Source organism: Leopardus geoffroyi, chromosome C3, assembly GCF_018350155.1.
Source record: "Leopardus geoffroyi isolate Oge1 chromosome C3, O.geoffroyi_Oge1_pat1.0, whole genome shotgun sequence".
NCBI classification, from domain to species: domain Eukaryota; kingdom Metazoa; phylum Chordata; class Mammalia; order Carnivora; family Felidae; genus Leopardus; species Leopardus geoffroyi.
Window position 1 is genome coordinate 143,244,173 of NC_059338.1, and position 16,695 is coordinate 143,260,867.

At 43.3% G+C, this 16,695-nt stretch overlaps 1 protein-coding gene across 2 annotated transcripts in view; it reads left to right on the forward strand.

Moving 5' to 3' along the window:
- The first annotated feature begins 400 nt into the window (after positions 1-400).
- TOX (thymocyte selection associated high mobility group box) overlaps positions 401-16,695 on the forward strand; it is a 310,553-nt gene continuing 294,258 nt past the window's right edge. Inside the window, exon 1 of one of the 2 annotated variants that reach the window (XM_045455163.1) lies at positions 401-784. In XM_045455163.1, coding sequence (XP_045311119.1) covers positions 683-784 — 102 coding nt within the window. In that variant the 5' untranslated portion in view covers positions 401-682. The remainder of the gene's footprint in view (positions 785-16,695) is intronic. The other variant, XM_045455164.1, reaches the window with a different exon arrangement.

Genomic DNA, 16,695 nt, shown 5'->3' on the forward strand with positions numbered 1-16,695 from the left:
GGTCCCGGCCGCGCTCTCCTCCTCCTTCTCCGCTCCTCCCTCCTCCGGCCCCCGGCCCCCAGCCCCACGCCGCAGCCATTGGGCCGCGAGCAGCCCCGCGTCCTGCCGCGCACCCTACCCCGCCCGGCCCGGGGCGTTCACCCCCTCCCCCCCACTCCCGCCCTGTCCCCCTCTTCATTCCTCCCCCCATCCCAGGCCTCCAAGGTGGAGAAAATAAACTAAAAGCAGAGCAACTCAGAGACTCCAATAAAACGCCCAGGACCTAGAGCCCGAGCGCGAGCGCGTGTGCCGGGCGGCGAGGGGCGCGGGAGGCGGGGATGGGGGGGGCGGGCGGGGGGACAATGAGCGCATGAAGTTACCTGCCCGGCGGCGGCGGCGGCGGCGGCGGCGGCGGCGGCGGGGCCGGGAGGCGGCGGCGGAGCAGGCTGCGCGCTCGGCGCCGACGGGTGCGCGCCGCGGCTTGGGGGAGAGTTGAGCGCTTTTCCCCCCTCTTTTTTTTTTTTTTCTTTTTTTTTTTTTTCTCCTCTTCTTCTTAAACAAACCACAAACGGATGTGAGGGAAGGAAGGTGTTTCTTTTACTCCTGAGTCCAGACACCTCTCTCTGTTCCGTCTAAGCTTGTTTTGCTGAACACTTTTTTTAAAAAAAGGAAAAGAAAAGGAGTTGCTTGATGTGAGAGTGAAATGGACGTAAGATTTTATCCACCTCCAGCCCAGCCCGCCGCTGCGCCCGACGCTCCCTGTCTGGGACCTTCTCCCTGCCTGGACCCCTACTATTGCAACAAGGTGAACGCTCTGCTTTTGTTTCCACCGTGTTCTTGCTGCTTGATCCCGGGAGGGGGGCGGCGGCGGCGGCGGCGGGCCGGCTCGGCTGCCGGGGCCGGTCGGCGGAGGCCGGTCCCGGGCGCGCTCGGCTCGCAGCCCGCTACAGCCCTGCGTGCGCTTGGGTAGTAAATACTGTGCAGCACAGCTCCGGGGGTTTGCCAAACACCGCGATTGTGCGGAAAGTGACACGATTTGCTCGGATTCTTTCCTTCCTGCTGTTCGCGACTGAGGCTCCCTGCCTAGGTTTGCCGGGGGGCGTTTAAAAAAAAAAATTAAGAGAAAACCACGGAATACTTTGGGGGTGTGTCTGGGGTCCGGGAACGGAGGCAGAGAGTAAGAGAACTCCGTTTATTTTCTAGTTTCCCCTTCTCCCTCCCGCCCTCTCTTGGGCTGCGGGGACTCGTGGCACCGCTTCCCTGCCCGGGATTAGTTGCCAGGGGAGCAGCCGGGAGTCGGGGTGCAGGGACCAGGGAGACGCCTCCGCCCCCCCACGGGGAAAATTGCTCCACAAGTCTTTTGTTTTCCTAAACCCTTTCGGGCGGCCGAGCCCGGTGTTCGGACGCCGGTCTGCGGGCCGGGGTGCAGGGTGCAGGGGGATAACAGGGTTTGGGGGACAGCTCCCGCTTTGGGGGGGGGGTGGCGGTGCGCGCGGTAATTGCAAGTTTGTTAGAAGCCGGGCTAGCGCGTTGAGTTCGCGTCCCAAGCTCCCGCACTCCTCACGGGGCTGGAGCAGGGTCCCGGTCTGGGCTGTACGCGCCAGCCCGGTGACCCCAGGTGCCAAGGCCGCGGGGGACCCGGGCGCGGCTAACCGGGCGGTTGGCCCGGGGCGAGGCGGGGGTTGGGGGGGGGCGCCGGCAGAGCTACGGCGGAGCCCCGTTTGTCCCATAGAGTGGTCAGGGGATAGGAAGGGAGGGGGTTATCCTCGAGGCTTCTCCAACTCTCGGCCCCGAGAGGGAGGACGCGCAGGGACCGGTTTCCCGAGAGCGCCGCAGGGCCACGGCTGTCCTCGCCTCGGGCTCATTGGACGTGTGTTAAGCGGTCCCGCCGGGTGAACGTCGGAGGAGTGAGCTCTCGGAGACACGGCGCGAGTGGTTTAGACGCCCAGCTCCCGCTCAACCTGCCTGATACTCTGTCTCCTGCAAGCAATTCCATGCTGGCCCCTCGGTGAATTCCACTGTGTAAATCCTTGGGACTTCTAGTATTTGCCTGGTAGCGAGGCATCATCAAACAGCTTTCTTACGTGATACAGAGGTATTTAGCGCGCTGCATCCTTAGCCCCCGGGGCTCTCCACCACGCAACCGCCTCGCAGCTCCGAGTCTTGGTCAGTCGAGACACACACACACACACACACACACACACACACACACACACACACAACTGTGACTTAAGTGAGCCGCAGATACCACTCCGTGCTGAAGCTCCTTGATGTTGTGTAAGGCTCAGTAAAAGGGATGGTAATGTATGCCGATGATGGATAGGGAAGTTTGGAACGAAGGAAATCTAGTCTTGGGCAAGGCAGAAAGGCATTTTATCACACAGAGAGAGCTCTTTGGCTAGGAACAGGTTGGAAAGCTCCGGTAACTTTGACAAGAGAAGTTTGTGTGAAGTTTCATTATTTGTCAGTAGCCTAGTTCTCCCATTCTAGAATCTGTTTTGCCTTTTTATAAGCAAGTATTTTGTGTTTGTAAAGTTCTATGTGGCTCATAAACTATCACCAATACTAATAAAAATAATAAAGTAGCAGACCTATCCTGGATCGTAAACACATATTCCACAGTTGTAACCAGAACCAAAAGGTCAGAACCATTTTGGGGATGAAACTGGACAAATCTTATTAAATTTATGGTGATTTTAGGCTCCAAAAAGAAGGCAACGACTTGGATACACATTTCACTCGTCATTCTTGTGATAGTAGGGTCAGATTTAATTTAAAAGTTAAATGCTTTGGAAAATCAAGAATTACTTCAATATATTAAATCATTTTCCAATTAAGTGCTTTAAATAATTTTCGTGGGTTGTGCTGTGAATTGAATAAATTGATTTGCAAAGTCTTCAGAATTTCTTTACTAGCTCATTGAAGTTCCTTTTAAGTCCCCCCGTGTATGAGGAGCAAACTGTTCTTTTTAAATGCAAATTAGCCACCCTTTCTATAGGCCTGTTGCAAGTCTTCTATTTAACTTATCCAGGGAATAATGGATTTTTAAAGATGCAAAGTCATGATATACTTCTAATAGTAGGAAGAGACTTCATGGAAATGCTTCTCCAAGAATGCCTTCCCCTGCCTTTCTCTGTACAGCAGTCTATCAAATATATTTGTCACTGATCCCCGATTATATCAAATATACCGAGTAGGTTTGCTAGGCCCCAGAAAACCCAGACACTAATTTTTTTCTACTCCATCATGATTAACACTGATACACAATTTCTGTCCACCCCCGCTATTTTCGTTGCTTAGAATGTAGTCAACTAGCATTCATTTTCTGTGATGACTCAAGTGAATTTGCAGGGATATGGAAGATGGACAGAAGTTTGGAAGATGTGAAATCAGAAATCTGTATCGACATTTAGTAAAAATAAGTTGGATCAGCCTTCCCTCTGAGAGCCAAGACTGCAAAGTAAACCTTGTGTCTTTCAGAGGTGTAATGAATATGCAGTTTATTACAAGAAGCAGTCACTTTGTGAGGTTATTTGTTTTTAATAGGGTGATAAGATCATAAATTAATAATTATCTTTATTTTAAATCTGCCAACACTTTTGCAGTTAAAGTCGGTGTGCTAATAAATCCCAGCGGAACCAATATCTGTGTGCGGTTCAGAACCATGCAGTTGTCGCTATAGTTTTCCCACTGACGTTTTTTCAATGTTAGAAGAGACCCTAATCCACAAAATGAATATCCTCTTCCTGAAGCTTCTCTAAACTAAAAGGGGGTTGTGTTACCCTGCTGACACTCTCCGGCACTGCATTGCCAAAACACTACTTACATTTTTCAGCCCATAAACTCCGTGGGAGGAATTTTTTTGGAAACAGTTTAATCTACCATTGCTCTATTGTAAGAGCACATTACGTTATGCACACATCACTATGCAAACTGGCCTCCATTTTCACATAGCCCATTGCAGGAGAAAAGTGAGAACAATGCGGGCGATGTTGGTTATGGCAACGGTGAGAGGCATCTCTTCTACAAACAGCCAGAATGGATGGCATGTTGCTGTATATAGGTCAGCCTTTGAAACAGCAGCGTAGCTCCTAGACTGGACACAAACATGCAGGCTGAAAGTGACAGGGTTCACCTCCTGGAACTTAAAGCATGGTTACATTTCAGACATTGAGAGATGGCACCATAGTTGCGTTTCATCTAATTAAGACTATTTTAAGTAACATTGTATCCCTTAATTGAAATTAGATTAAAGGAGCTCACGATTGGAGTGCAGCAGTAAAATATAGTTCTATTTTTTGTCCTAGTTGAAGACGTCAGAGCATGCGTTTGAATCTAAACCTACGGAGTAATAACAGTCCCTTTCAGTTTCTTAGTGCAGTGTCATTTGTAAAGATTGTTTTCACTGATTGTATGCTAAATTGGGACAAAGAAGTGGCACTTTTTCATTTTTACAATGATGTGATGTGTTCAGTTACTGCTCAGTATCTGCCCACATAAGGAGCGGTAATACAATGATGTTATGACATGGCTAATCACAGAGATGCTGACCTCTGCCAGCAGTGGGAGAGGAAATAATGATCTTCACTCTTCTCAGTGGTTGCTTTTGTGGAATAGGGTCCTGAATCTTTCTTTGGTTGGTTTAGACACAGGGAAGTCCAAGATACAAACCCATGCTTAATGCTGGTTATATACAGAGTGAAGAATAATGGCCGTTGGGGATTGTTGGGCTTTTGTCATTGAAATGAGGAAGGACAGTGTATAATCTTTTCCTATAAACATAGGAAGAAGGACCTATGTGTGATGAACTCAGCGTTGAAATGTCAGCACTAACATTAAACACTTGAGAACTTTTGAGAAAAACAGGATTCATTATTGTCTCTGCAGAATCTCCTTTGAGCTTATTTTCCTATTTAGTTCGAGCGTTATGGGTTGTACTTTAACGTGACAAAGCGCATCACATCTAAAATACCGGATAGGCAAACAATGAAGGCGGAGTCATTATTCCTACTTTAATTAATAAATGTAAGAAAAAAGAGGAGGATGGGAGAAGGAGAAGGAGGAGGAGGAGGAAGGGGAGGGTTATAAGCAATTTAGAGCATCATGCTTGATTAGTTCTCTGTCTACCTCCATAACTTCCAGGACTCTAGGAAATTCATAGCTGATACTTAGGACGTCATTAGTGTGATTAAAACTCCCCTGGGGATTTTATTGGCTGGATCTTTCTTAAGTTTTGAGGTCTTTAAATGTTTCAAATAAATTTTGTATGGGTAAGAAAGAGCATAAAACAAACCGTCATATGGTTTTGGCCACTAAATCAGATCTACAGAAACCTCAAATGTAGCTGTCTTGACTTTGTGGGATATTTCGCTGTCACAAATTCCAATTTTAAATGTCCACCCAGAAATTATAGTTACGAGTTTTGGAGAGATCAAATGCTATTTTTTAAAGTTTATTTATTCATTTTGAGGCATGGGGGAGATGGCAGTGAGGGGGGGCGGGGAGAATCCCAAGCAGGCTCCAGGCTCAGTGTGGAGCTCAGCACGGTGCTTGATCCCACGACTGTGAGATCATGACCTGAGCCAAAATCAAGAGTCAGACACTTAGCCGACTGAGGTGCCCAGGCACCCCTCAAATGCTATTTTTTAACATAGCTTACATGGCTTAGTATTCTCACAGTTTGTCATGTGTTTTTAAAGTTACTGAATGATGATATGAACAATCATTTTGATATTTTCCTTAGGAAGACTAAGCTGATATTTAAATATTATCTAATAGGCTGCTTATCGTAGATCTTTTTGAAATGATGTGGTTGCAAGGGATGTGAGAACAGGAAAGAAGTGAGGTACTTGAACCTGGAAGAAGTAGGGGAGAGTTCCCAGTTCCATAGTGGCTTCCTTGGACCCCAAACTGGGTCTCACATACTGGTTCTGATGTGTGGAACTATTTTTGTGATCATACTTTTTTGTGGTGGGCTCAGTTCAAGAGAGGGATAACTTAGAGAATTGGAGGGAAATCTTATTGAGCTATGAAGGATGATTTACTCTAGGATTTTCCAACATCTTGCTAGGATACGAGAAAGTGGAAAACACCCTGGAGATAGCTCTCAACCAGTGGCGATCCTTCCTGTACTGTTTAGAAGAAGGCTGCCCTCAGGGCAGGTCAGTCTGTGTGACTTGTGCCTCTTCCCTCCTTCCCCCTCACCTCTTCCCAAACATCTCCAATCCTGGAACAGCCTGTCACACTTGCTTCACTCTGCCCTAATCTTAAATTGAACCTGGGAGATCTGTCCTTTCTAAGGTGAACTCTTCTCCCCCTCCTCAGGAACATGGCTCACCATGGCGGTCATCTTGTTGAGCAAGCCCCCTTTTCTGTTTGTCATCCCTGTTACCATTATCATGTTAACTTATCCATTCTTCCTCCGGTACCTGACCGTATTTTCTGGCTAAGGAAATGGGAATCTGCCAGTCTTCAGGCTCCTGTCCACTTTTTAAAATCCCAAATTAGGCTAGTCTCCTTTTCTCCATTTCCCCATCTGAGTGAATATGACATAGGGTCATACGATAATAGACCAAGGAACCTTAGATAGGATGCTGTGAGGGCAAATAACTATGGTGGTTATTTCTAAGCTCTCAGGGTTTTCTCCTTTCCCCTTCCCCCCACCCCCACATTTTAAGCACAGTGTATTTAGAGCATGGAAACAGCTCCTGGACACATACCTTTCAGTGGGAAATCTTACTTAGATTGTGAAATATGAAATATGGAAGTGGTGCTGTGGTCTCCTGATTTTTAGTTGGCATGCAGTAAGTTAGGTGAGTTATACTTACAGAAAGTAAATGGGTTGACAGACTTATGTGTTCCCATCAGAACGCATAGAGAATTAAAATGGGAATAGTTGGACAAGCAGAACTTACTTAATCAAATTTAGATAACTTCTCCTACATTTTAGCTATCAGAATGTGAATCTCAAGGTTTCTGGGAAGTCATAACACAGAATATTTACGTTGCATCTCAATAAAAATAACATGTAATGATTATGACTTGATTCAGTGCTGTTTTAACAATTCCATTTTTAAAATATTATCAGTTGTTTAAGTTAAAACTAACATTGGATACAACCACATCCCAGAATCTAAAATGCATACCTTGAGGAGAACACAAGATTGTAGTAAACCGTAGTTAATAAATACTGTGGCCCCAACTATACAGTCCTTCCCTGCCAGAAGCTTCCATGTGAAGAATCCAAATGCTTGAATGTCACTTGGTTTGTTTAAAGTGAACTTAAGCAAAAGTTAAACATGGGAATATTTACTCCTTCCAACGTGAAAGATAACTTTCTTGCCTGTTCTTTACTTCCACTTTGGTGTCATTGATGCAGCGTTTTTCAATTGATCGCTTTCTTTGAAGGCGCACTTCTCAGAGTCAGATAGCCTGTGGTCTCCATTCGTTGATGGGACCAGCAGTCGATACCGAGTTGTGTTAAATGGACTGTCCGTGAGGAAGCTGGAGTGCCAAGACGATACAGCTCACATCTGCCCTAATGAATTTGAGAATTTTTTGTTTTAAACCACACATGCCAAGTTTCATCCCGAAGAGCAATTTCTCATTAAAAACTGTTGAGTTACAAACTGCTTAGAAATGTGGTTTATAATGGAAGTGCCAGCAGACTGTTAATTATGGCAACTTCTTCTGTAATACTTTGAGACACGGAATTCACATTAACCTGAATGAGCTTTCCTAGTTATAACATATTTCTCCCTATAGCATTCATTTGGAAAATGGGAACATTATATTGCTCTGTGCTTGGATGTTCATGGTGCAGCGGAAAAGACCAGAAGGAGGAAAATGCCAGAAGGAAACCCCCTGCTCTTTCATGACAGGAAGTACCGATATTTTTCCAGACCTCTAGAGTTTGATCTATGGAAAGTTTGCCCTACTTGATGAACAATTTTAAAGTGAACTTTTAAAAGCTATCTTCAGATTTCCATTTTCCTCAAGAAAAATCATCGTTTATACATATTTATAATACCAAAGGTCATGAAACCAGTTTTCCTGTTAATGCTTTTCTGTTTGTCCATTTTTCACTTTGGGGTTTTAAATGCTTCTGCGTTAGCCAAGTATTTATTGGTTTTCATTCCTGAGTTATGTGCTTTTATGAAATTCTTGAAAGGAGCTCCTAATTAAAGTAAGGCCATGGTTGGTTGATAAGAAGCTTTGCTGGTGGCCAAGAAAATATAAAGTATTTTGAGTTACTACGCAGACCTACAAATGATATGTATCTGATCCACACCGATGACAATGTGAGCCTTCTGCATAAAATACCTTTCCATTGAAGGCTTTGAGAACCTATTTGGAGGTTACCTAGCCAGGAAAATCGGTGTGTGTGTGTGTGTGTGTGTGTGTGTGTGTGTGTGTGTGTGGTTGGGTGAGTGTGTGTTTTTATGTGTTTCTAATGTTCTGGATATATTTCTGGCCGTAAGTGCATAGGAATTTATCCTAACTGGCAGAATCTGTCAGTGTGTGCAACAATAACGACAAGGGAAATCATACTCGCTAATAGGAATGCCTCATTACCACCCCATTTTAAGAAACTTCGCCATATTTCACGAGAGAAGATATTTTCCAATGCCAGGGCTTTAATTAGGCATATTACAACCTGATAGGATTGAGGAACTAGATCTTTCTGAGGAAAACCATAGGCCTCTATGAGGAAAAGACTCCTTTTTGTTCAAGATTTGAGATAAAAACCGAGGGCCCTTAAACCTGTGTTGACTTACTCCCCAGGCAAAATAAATACAAGCATGAAAAGGACATGATCCCTCCCCCTCTGTTTTCTGTTCTCTTTAGAAGCCTGACTTCCTTGTGTCTGGTAAAAGTTCTGACACCACCAAAACCTTTAATCCACCTGTGTCCCAATCTGCCATGTAACCACTAGAGAAAATAATTTATATTTGTATCAAGGAAGCCTTATGAGAATTAAGGAGTCCACAGAGGCAGATTATTTTGAAATCCTGTAGTGAGAGACGTTCAAAACTTCAAACAAAGGTAGACCTTAGAAAAATACTGTGTTCTCGGCCCGCTTCTTGTATTTCTGCTACTCTAGTGAAATTAGTGTGTTTTCCAAAGTTGTAGAGAAGTGATTCCTTCAGCAGGGGAGTGAAAAAGGTAACCTTTGTTGAGGTTCACAGGTGAATTGGGGAAAGTGGAACTTGTGTGGATGAGTCTGTACTCCCCCCCTCTTTTCTATATTGATACGTCCCTCCCCCCACCCCCAGGGGCCTCCTGCTCCCTCTCCACGATGGGAGTCTATACTGCACCTAGTGGGAGAAGCTTCAGGTGGGAACTGTTGCAGGGTAAGAAGGTAAGGCAAAAGTTGAATACCACAGCTGCAGAGGGGAATGCCCGCTTTCAGTTCCTGACTTCAGGAAAGCAAGGTGCCCCCCACTACCTTCTTCTGATACATGGGTCAGAGATGCAAAATGCAATGTACAAGGTAAATTAACGCACGGACCAACCGGGTCTAAAGATAGTCCAATTACACTGAAAACGTATCTGTGCACCACCTGATTTTCTCAAGTCTTTCAACTCGATTAAATGGTTAATTAAAAAAAAAAAAAAAATGGGTAAAGTGTAAAGTGTAGTATGCATTGGCGTCTTCGTGCATGTAAAAAAAACCCAGCTCTTCTTTTCTACGCCAATATGCCTCAGCCCCAAATGCCAGCAACAATTGTATAAAGAGAAATGTTACTAATAAAGAGTCAGGATAACCTTTCAACAAAAAGTATATTTTATCATTTGGCAGATACAGTCATGAACATTAATCATAGAAACCTGCAGATAGTAGAAGCTTAATATCAAAGCTAATGATTTATTTTATGTTAATGACTTTCTGCCAGGGCATAAAAGACTGTTCATAATGGACTCTCCACGCTATGTTCAGTTACTAAGGCTAATGGGATAATCTTTTCTCTCCCAAAATTAAGCTTTTTGAAATAAATTATGCTGTTACTTTTCAAGGTAACTCTCAAAAATTTACTGCAAAACTAATCTTTTAAGAACTGCTTAAAGAAATAAAGAGGAAGAAAAATCCCAAAGCAGCTTTTCTAGTTCATGAGCAGTTTTACTTAATTAGAGACAGAAAGTTTGCATGTATGCTAATATCCCCGAACTTGTAATGCCAAATAGTTTTAAAGTCAGCCTTCAGTGACTACCACTACCTGCCTTTTGAGATTCAGCCCCTGTGGGTGCCTCCCACAACAGAACACGTTTTCCTTACTGGCCAATAATGAGCTGAATGGTAGTGAGATCTAGAGTTGGTCGCTAGGAAGTTTTAAAAATCATGTTTACAATTAGTTATAACCAACATTATATTTCAATAAGAGATAATTTGCCTACTAAAGTTCACATAATGTGCTAATCATGTCTAGTGGTTAATAAAGGCCTCCTACCTCACTCCCCTGATGGCTATAAAAGGCTATTATATTCATGGCAGCATTTCAGGTACAGCTGCTGTGTGTTAATAATGCATCATTGTCCCACTAATCAACACACCAAAGGTCAGCACCCCTAAGCACCTCAACCACCTAATCTCTTTCCAAAATATTTATTAACACCTTAAAAGCGTATCTGTTCATTTTCCTTAGCCTCGAGCCAGTTAATTCCACTCCAAGCTACTTGTGTGATCAAGGTTTTGTAACCTAAGCGAGGTCACAGAGGCGAGGAATACATACATATTCACGCTAATTTTCTCCCATAAACATGTGCCCCATTTTCAGTCATTGACTGAATTAGGGTAGGGCTGTTGTCGTCATGAGCCCCTTTATAATTAAGTAGGTGTGCTCCAAAGTGAGAATGTTTTCAGATTTTATATGTTCTGTAAGGAGACATTTGGAAGAAAAACAACTTCTCAATAACCAGAATCATTTAAAGTAAACGGAGCAAAGTGGGAAATGGGAAAGGCTATTTATAATCTAAACAAACAGGAATCTGTGCTGGGTTATGAGCCCGATAGAGTAGTGAAATATTATTTGCTTAATTGTTCTTTTGGCATAAGAAAGCAATAATAGTAAAAGCTTCTTAAACCATATTTTCTGCACACAAAGAACACATTCACGTGGGATTTCCATTTTGCTAGAAAATCGTGCAAATCAATAAGCTAGCACTTATCTGCATTAAAATTAGGTAGACAACAATTTATAGGCACAGTGATAGTGTAGTTCTCTTGATACCCTTGGTTAGTGTTTAAGATAATCCTTGCTTTTGTGTCCTCAGAGAGGAGCCAAAATGTTAAGTGAACAAATAGATCTCATTTTCCCATCTTGTATTATTGTCTCTGTTTTCTCTTACTCGTTTTGATAACCTTGTGTGTGTGTGTGCGTGCGTGCGTGCGTGTGTGTGTGTGTGTCTCCTTCCTTTATGATTTGAGAGCCTTAAATGTTTTAAGAGAAGAAAAAGAAATGAAACTCAACTATGTTTCCATCATCAGGAGAAATGCAAAAAGCGAACTAGGGGGAGGAGCTCCCAATTTTGCAGCACATAATGTACAATGGTACATTTGTCATGCTTTAAATATATAATGCCTACAATAAAATATGTACAGGCGCAGTTGTGATCTATGAAGTCCCTGGCTCCAGTGCCATTGTTTGTAGTCTCTACGGTTGTCATACATTGTTCTTTGCACATCATACCCTTACAGCAGAATTTGACACAATTTCTAGCTTTCAGCCTGCACCATTTTCATTGTACAATATACATGAGTTTGACAGGGTGTGTTGAGGAAAACTCTGGCAAGCAATTGATATTTTGAAGTGGCAAGCGTTTCAGCAGCTGCCTGCTTGTGAAAAAGGAATGATAAGATATACTGTATTGTTAGTTTCAGGGAAAGCATTAAGGTTTAAGCTCTGTAAAAATGTACACATGATTCGTCAGTGGCGAAGCAAGTCTTTTATGTTTTTTAGAGCTTAGCTCGCTGGCTGATGTGAACTAGAATGACATTGGTCAGTAAATGAATAGGAGTACTTTGAATTTGAACTACTGCTAATTTTGCACCAACAAAGGAACTGACAAAAGAAAGATTTTATGTGAAATGCAAAGCACACCCAATGTTTTGGGGGCGGGGAAAGGGAAGGAGAGAGGGAGAGAGAGAGAGAGAGAGAAACCCAGACCAGAGAATATTCTTTCACACGTACTTGCCAGGAAACCAAATAGTTAAAACACATCCATTTTTCACGGCTCATCAGCTACAACCTAAGCTGTATTATCTAATGTTCTTTAAAAACCTGTTGTATACACATAGGCTTTCAGAATTTGTTCATATGGAATTTAGAGTGTTGTTCTAAATATCACACTGTGCCCTGGAGGCCTGTTGGCAGAATATCAGAGTTGCCCTCTGCTGGAGTAACCCACTCTCTCTCTCTGGTAGTGGGAAATTGTAGATTAATCAGCTATGGCACTTTCAGTGTGTAACGTTCATTAGCAAGGCAATTTGTCATGACTGCTAATGGTCAGAATGCATCTGCTCTCTCAGTTACAGAGCACGATAAGGAAGAAGACAAATATTTCAATATCTGATAGTATTAACTTGTTTCAAATTTGTAATCCAAGGTTAGTTGCTCAAAGCAGACACAGCAGCAGATGAACTGGTATCCTCTATTCAATTTTACTGGGCCCTGTTTTTGTGGATTTATGACTTTAAAGCACACTAATGTGCTATTATGAAGGGCACAGTCTTTGATTAGATGTTCCACAGAAAGTAAGTTATGAGCAGAGCACCTTCTGGGTTCATCTGGAAAGAATTTATGTGCATAATGTTTTCTGTAGAGCTCCATAAATTGAAAGGTTTGATGCATGTGATATTTCCTGACATGCTAAATATTCTTCTTATGATTAAAAAAAAGTCGCTTTCCCATTAGTTTGTAAACCGGTCAGTCACTTTTCAAGTGAGATTAGCGTCCCAATCCATTTGAAAAGTTGTAAAATTCCAGGGAAAAACTTCAGAATGAATTAGAAACGTCACGTTTCCCCCCAGTCAACTGCTTTATGAGATCATTGTTCATTGTTCTACATGGGAAAAGTTAAAAAAGATTCTGCCAAGTTGAAAAGGCTGGAATTGTATGTGTGTGTGTGTGTGTGTGTGTGTGTGTGTGTGTATCTCTTGTTTTCTAGATATTACATCACGTAGCTGGCCATACAAAATCTTTTTGACACATTTTCATTTTTAATGAAAGGCCCTAAAATTCAGAGCATAATGATTTCTTAGAAACTGAACCCACTCTTGGTAAGAAATTCGTTCTTGCTAGTAACAAAAGCTGTTACTGTTTAAGTTCCTGTTGAGCGGTTAGTCGGTACGCTTCGCTGAATGTTGTCAAAAAGGCTTTCCTCATGATTGACAACCCGGCAGGAATGTGAATGGAGATTTTAATTGCGTATCATGTGTGCATATCAGAGTGAGTGAATTCATGACTCTGCTTAGCTCCATATCTCTGCAGGTCAGCCGTGCCAAAAAACGCTCTTTAATGTGCAGTATTTCCAAAAAGAGAAAGGTGTATGTGTACTGAAGTCATTCGTTATTCATTTCTGAAGTGAAACCCTTGTGTTCCCTTAGCCTCGGAGTTTGAAAGTGGAACAAAAATCCATTTTGAGATTTCTTTCTTCTCCTCTTTGCACTTACACTTAGATGATGTAAATTCTTTTGAGTTACAAGTTAGGAAAAGTCTGCCGGAACATATTTTTCTTATGGCACTTGTTATATGAAGTGTGTTTATCTTTCTTTTTTTCCTTTTTTTTTTCCCTAAAGAGGGCTTTGAAAAGAAAGGAAAAAATGGAAGCCAGCGGAAAAAGTTACTGAGGTCAATTGCCTTTCTATAACTTGCAATCTTTAGAAAAGGTCTGGGGGTGGCTGGGTGGGGAAGAAAGGATGTATTTCTGAGAGGTGGAAGAGTCACGAAAGTGTATCTGAATTTTGGTTAAAAACAGCCAGAATGCAGTACTTATGGTAAAGTGACATTAATAAATGTATGAATGTTCATTTCTTAGAAAAATAACTCCTCTGCTGAAAACAGAAAGGTCAAAGATTCATTTCTGCTGTCACTTCTTGGCTCAGGGGCAGTGGTGGTGATGCACCATTTATCTCGTTGAGATGTCTCACCCCAACACGCGTGAGGTGTTCAAAGTGGGGGAGAACTTACTCTGTGAAGAAACTCCGGCTCTAGTAACCCCCGACCACTCAAGAGCTTACTAATGTGAAAACAAAACAAAACAAAACAAAAACGTGCAATGAATGTGCTTATATAATTTTTCACTGGCGTGATGTGGAAATTGGGCACTTGGGTTGTAAAGTTACCACATAGCTACTTTTCTGTGTCATTCTGAGGAGGTGAGAAAAAGATTAGTGCCAGGGTCGTTTTAAATAGACCGTAGGAATCAGTAGGGTCATGTTGAAAAGATGGTGACTTTATGGCCTTAGGATATCCCGTGGGACTTAACTTTGTCCTGGGTTCTAATATGTTATCTCAACACATTTTAGAACCTAGCAGATTGCTGGCTGGTGATTCAGCCCTTCTTACGGCTTGCGGTGCAGGGTGATTGCTATGATGAAGGCGCTCCTGTACCTTTAAAACGCTGAAGAGGAAAACTCTCTTTTTACTTTAAAAATCTAGCTCTGTGTATGGGTGACATTTTTCTAATGTTCTGGAAGACAATTTTGTGCTTTATACTGAGAGCTCAGGCAAGGAGAAATCTATTTACAAAATGAAAAAAAGGGCTCAGCTGAATGCATTTCACTTTTAAAGATGATATTCTGGTAATGAACTTTATCAAGCAGAGAACATTTCAGTAAAAGTATTAAAGCGGTTCCTATTTCGGTTGCCTCACTTAAGGCGGCGTCACTGTTTCCATTATAACTTCTTATTTTCAGGTAGCTCTAATGCAGTCCCCGTACAAATATTTGCGCAGGGATGAGATGAGAATATTTTAGTCTAAGAAGCAGACTTTGTATTTGGAATGCGCTTCTAAGGAAGCACAGCGCTTTGTTAATAAGGTGCGTTGAATTCCTTTCCGGAGATTGAAAAGCATTTACTGGACAAAACCTGTGTACAGAGCTTTCTGCTGAGTGACAGGCATCGAGACAAGCAAGCCGGGGCCCCTGCGTCCCTGCGGCCGGTCAAGGGAGGAATACAGTCCCCAGAACACAGCTGCGGTGTCATTGCTGTGTTGTGAAGCCTGTGCTCAGAGTCCTGGGGGTTACGGCAAGCGACACGACGGATTGAAGTTGGGGGAATCCAAGCTGCTTCCTGGAGGAGATGGCGTTTCCCTTGGTCTTAAAAATTGGGCCTCGGGGAAAAGGAAGGTGACTCCTATTATTGAATTAACTTTTATATTGCTACCTCTTTTCAAAAGGGCTTGGGGGCGCCTGGGCGGCTCAGTCGGTTAAGCGTCCGACTTCAGCTCAGGTCATGATCTCACGGGTTCGTGAGTTCAGACACCGCCTCGGGCTCTGTGCTGACAGCTCGGAGCCTGCTTGGGATTCTCTCCTCTCTCTCTCTCTCTCTCTCTGTCTCTCTCTCTCTCTCTCTGCCCCCACCCTGCCTGCATGGTCCCTCTCAAAATAAATAAGTAAACTTACAAAAAAAAAAAAAAAAAAGACTTAAGGCAACTTCACATAAGAAGCAACACGGACAATAAGGCTACTAATAATAGTCATGCAGAACATTATAGCCGGGAAATGGAGACACAGGCATACTTCTTAACTTAGGTATTATCACTATAATTAAACATTAAATTTGGCCCTTGCTCTCTCACCGGGCCAAGAGGGAAACACACTGAGTGCCAGAATTCTGATTACCTGAGAGACCTAGGAACACAAATTCTTCATGAGTGGAAAGTTTTCCTCTAATGAGAGGCTGCAAGCGTGATCAAAAGAGGAAATACGCAGAGGTGACGTGGATCTGTTTTGGCGCCCGGGTTGAGAGTGAGGTTATCCGGAGCAAGAAATAGGGCGCAGTGGAGGGTGAGGGGCTCACTGGGATAAGAACACAGAGCGAACCGGGAACAACTTGGGAAAGAGAAGGAAAACATCAGGCCTGTGTTTTACCAAGGGAAGTGTCATCGTTAGAAGAGAACGGGTTGGGGGAAGTTGTAGTGGACTTCGAATCGTTGTTGTGAGCAGGCTAATTTAATTTTTTTAATGTTTATTTTCGAGAGAGAGAGAGAGAGAGAGTACGAGCAGGGGAGGGGCAGAGAGAGAGGGAGGCACAGAATCCAAAGCAGGCGCCAGGCTCTGAGCCGTCGGCACAGAGCCCGACGCGGGGCTCGAACTCATGAACCATGGGATCGTGACCTGAGCCGAAGTCGGAGGCTTAACCGACTGAGCCACCCAGGCCCCCCAACTAATGTTTAGCCCTAATAAGAATATACTAGGAAGGGGAGCCTGGCTGGCTCAGTCGGTTGAGTGGCAGACTTTGACTCAGGTCACGAATCAAGCCCCACCTCAGGCTCTCTGCTGTCAGCTGGGAGCCTGCTTTGGATCCTCTGTCCCCTTCTCTCTCTCTCTCTGCCCCCCAACTCATGTGCATGCGTTCTCTCTCTCTCTAAAAAAATAAATAAACATTTAAAAAAAAAAAAGAATGTACCAGAGAAGATTGATTACCTGGGGAAATTATCTGATAAAGTGAACGATAATTATCTGATAAAGTGAATGAAATTGTCTGATAAAGTGAA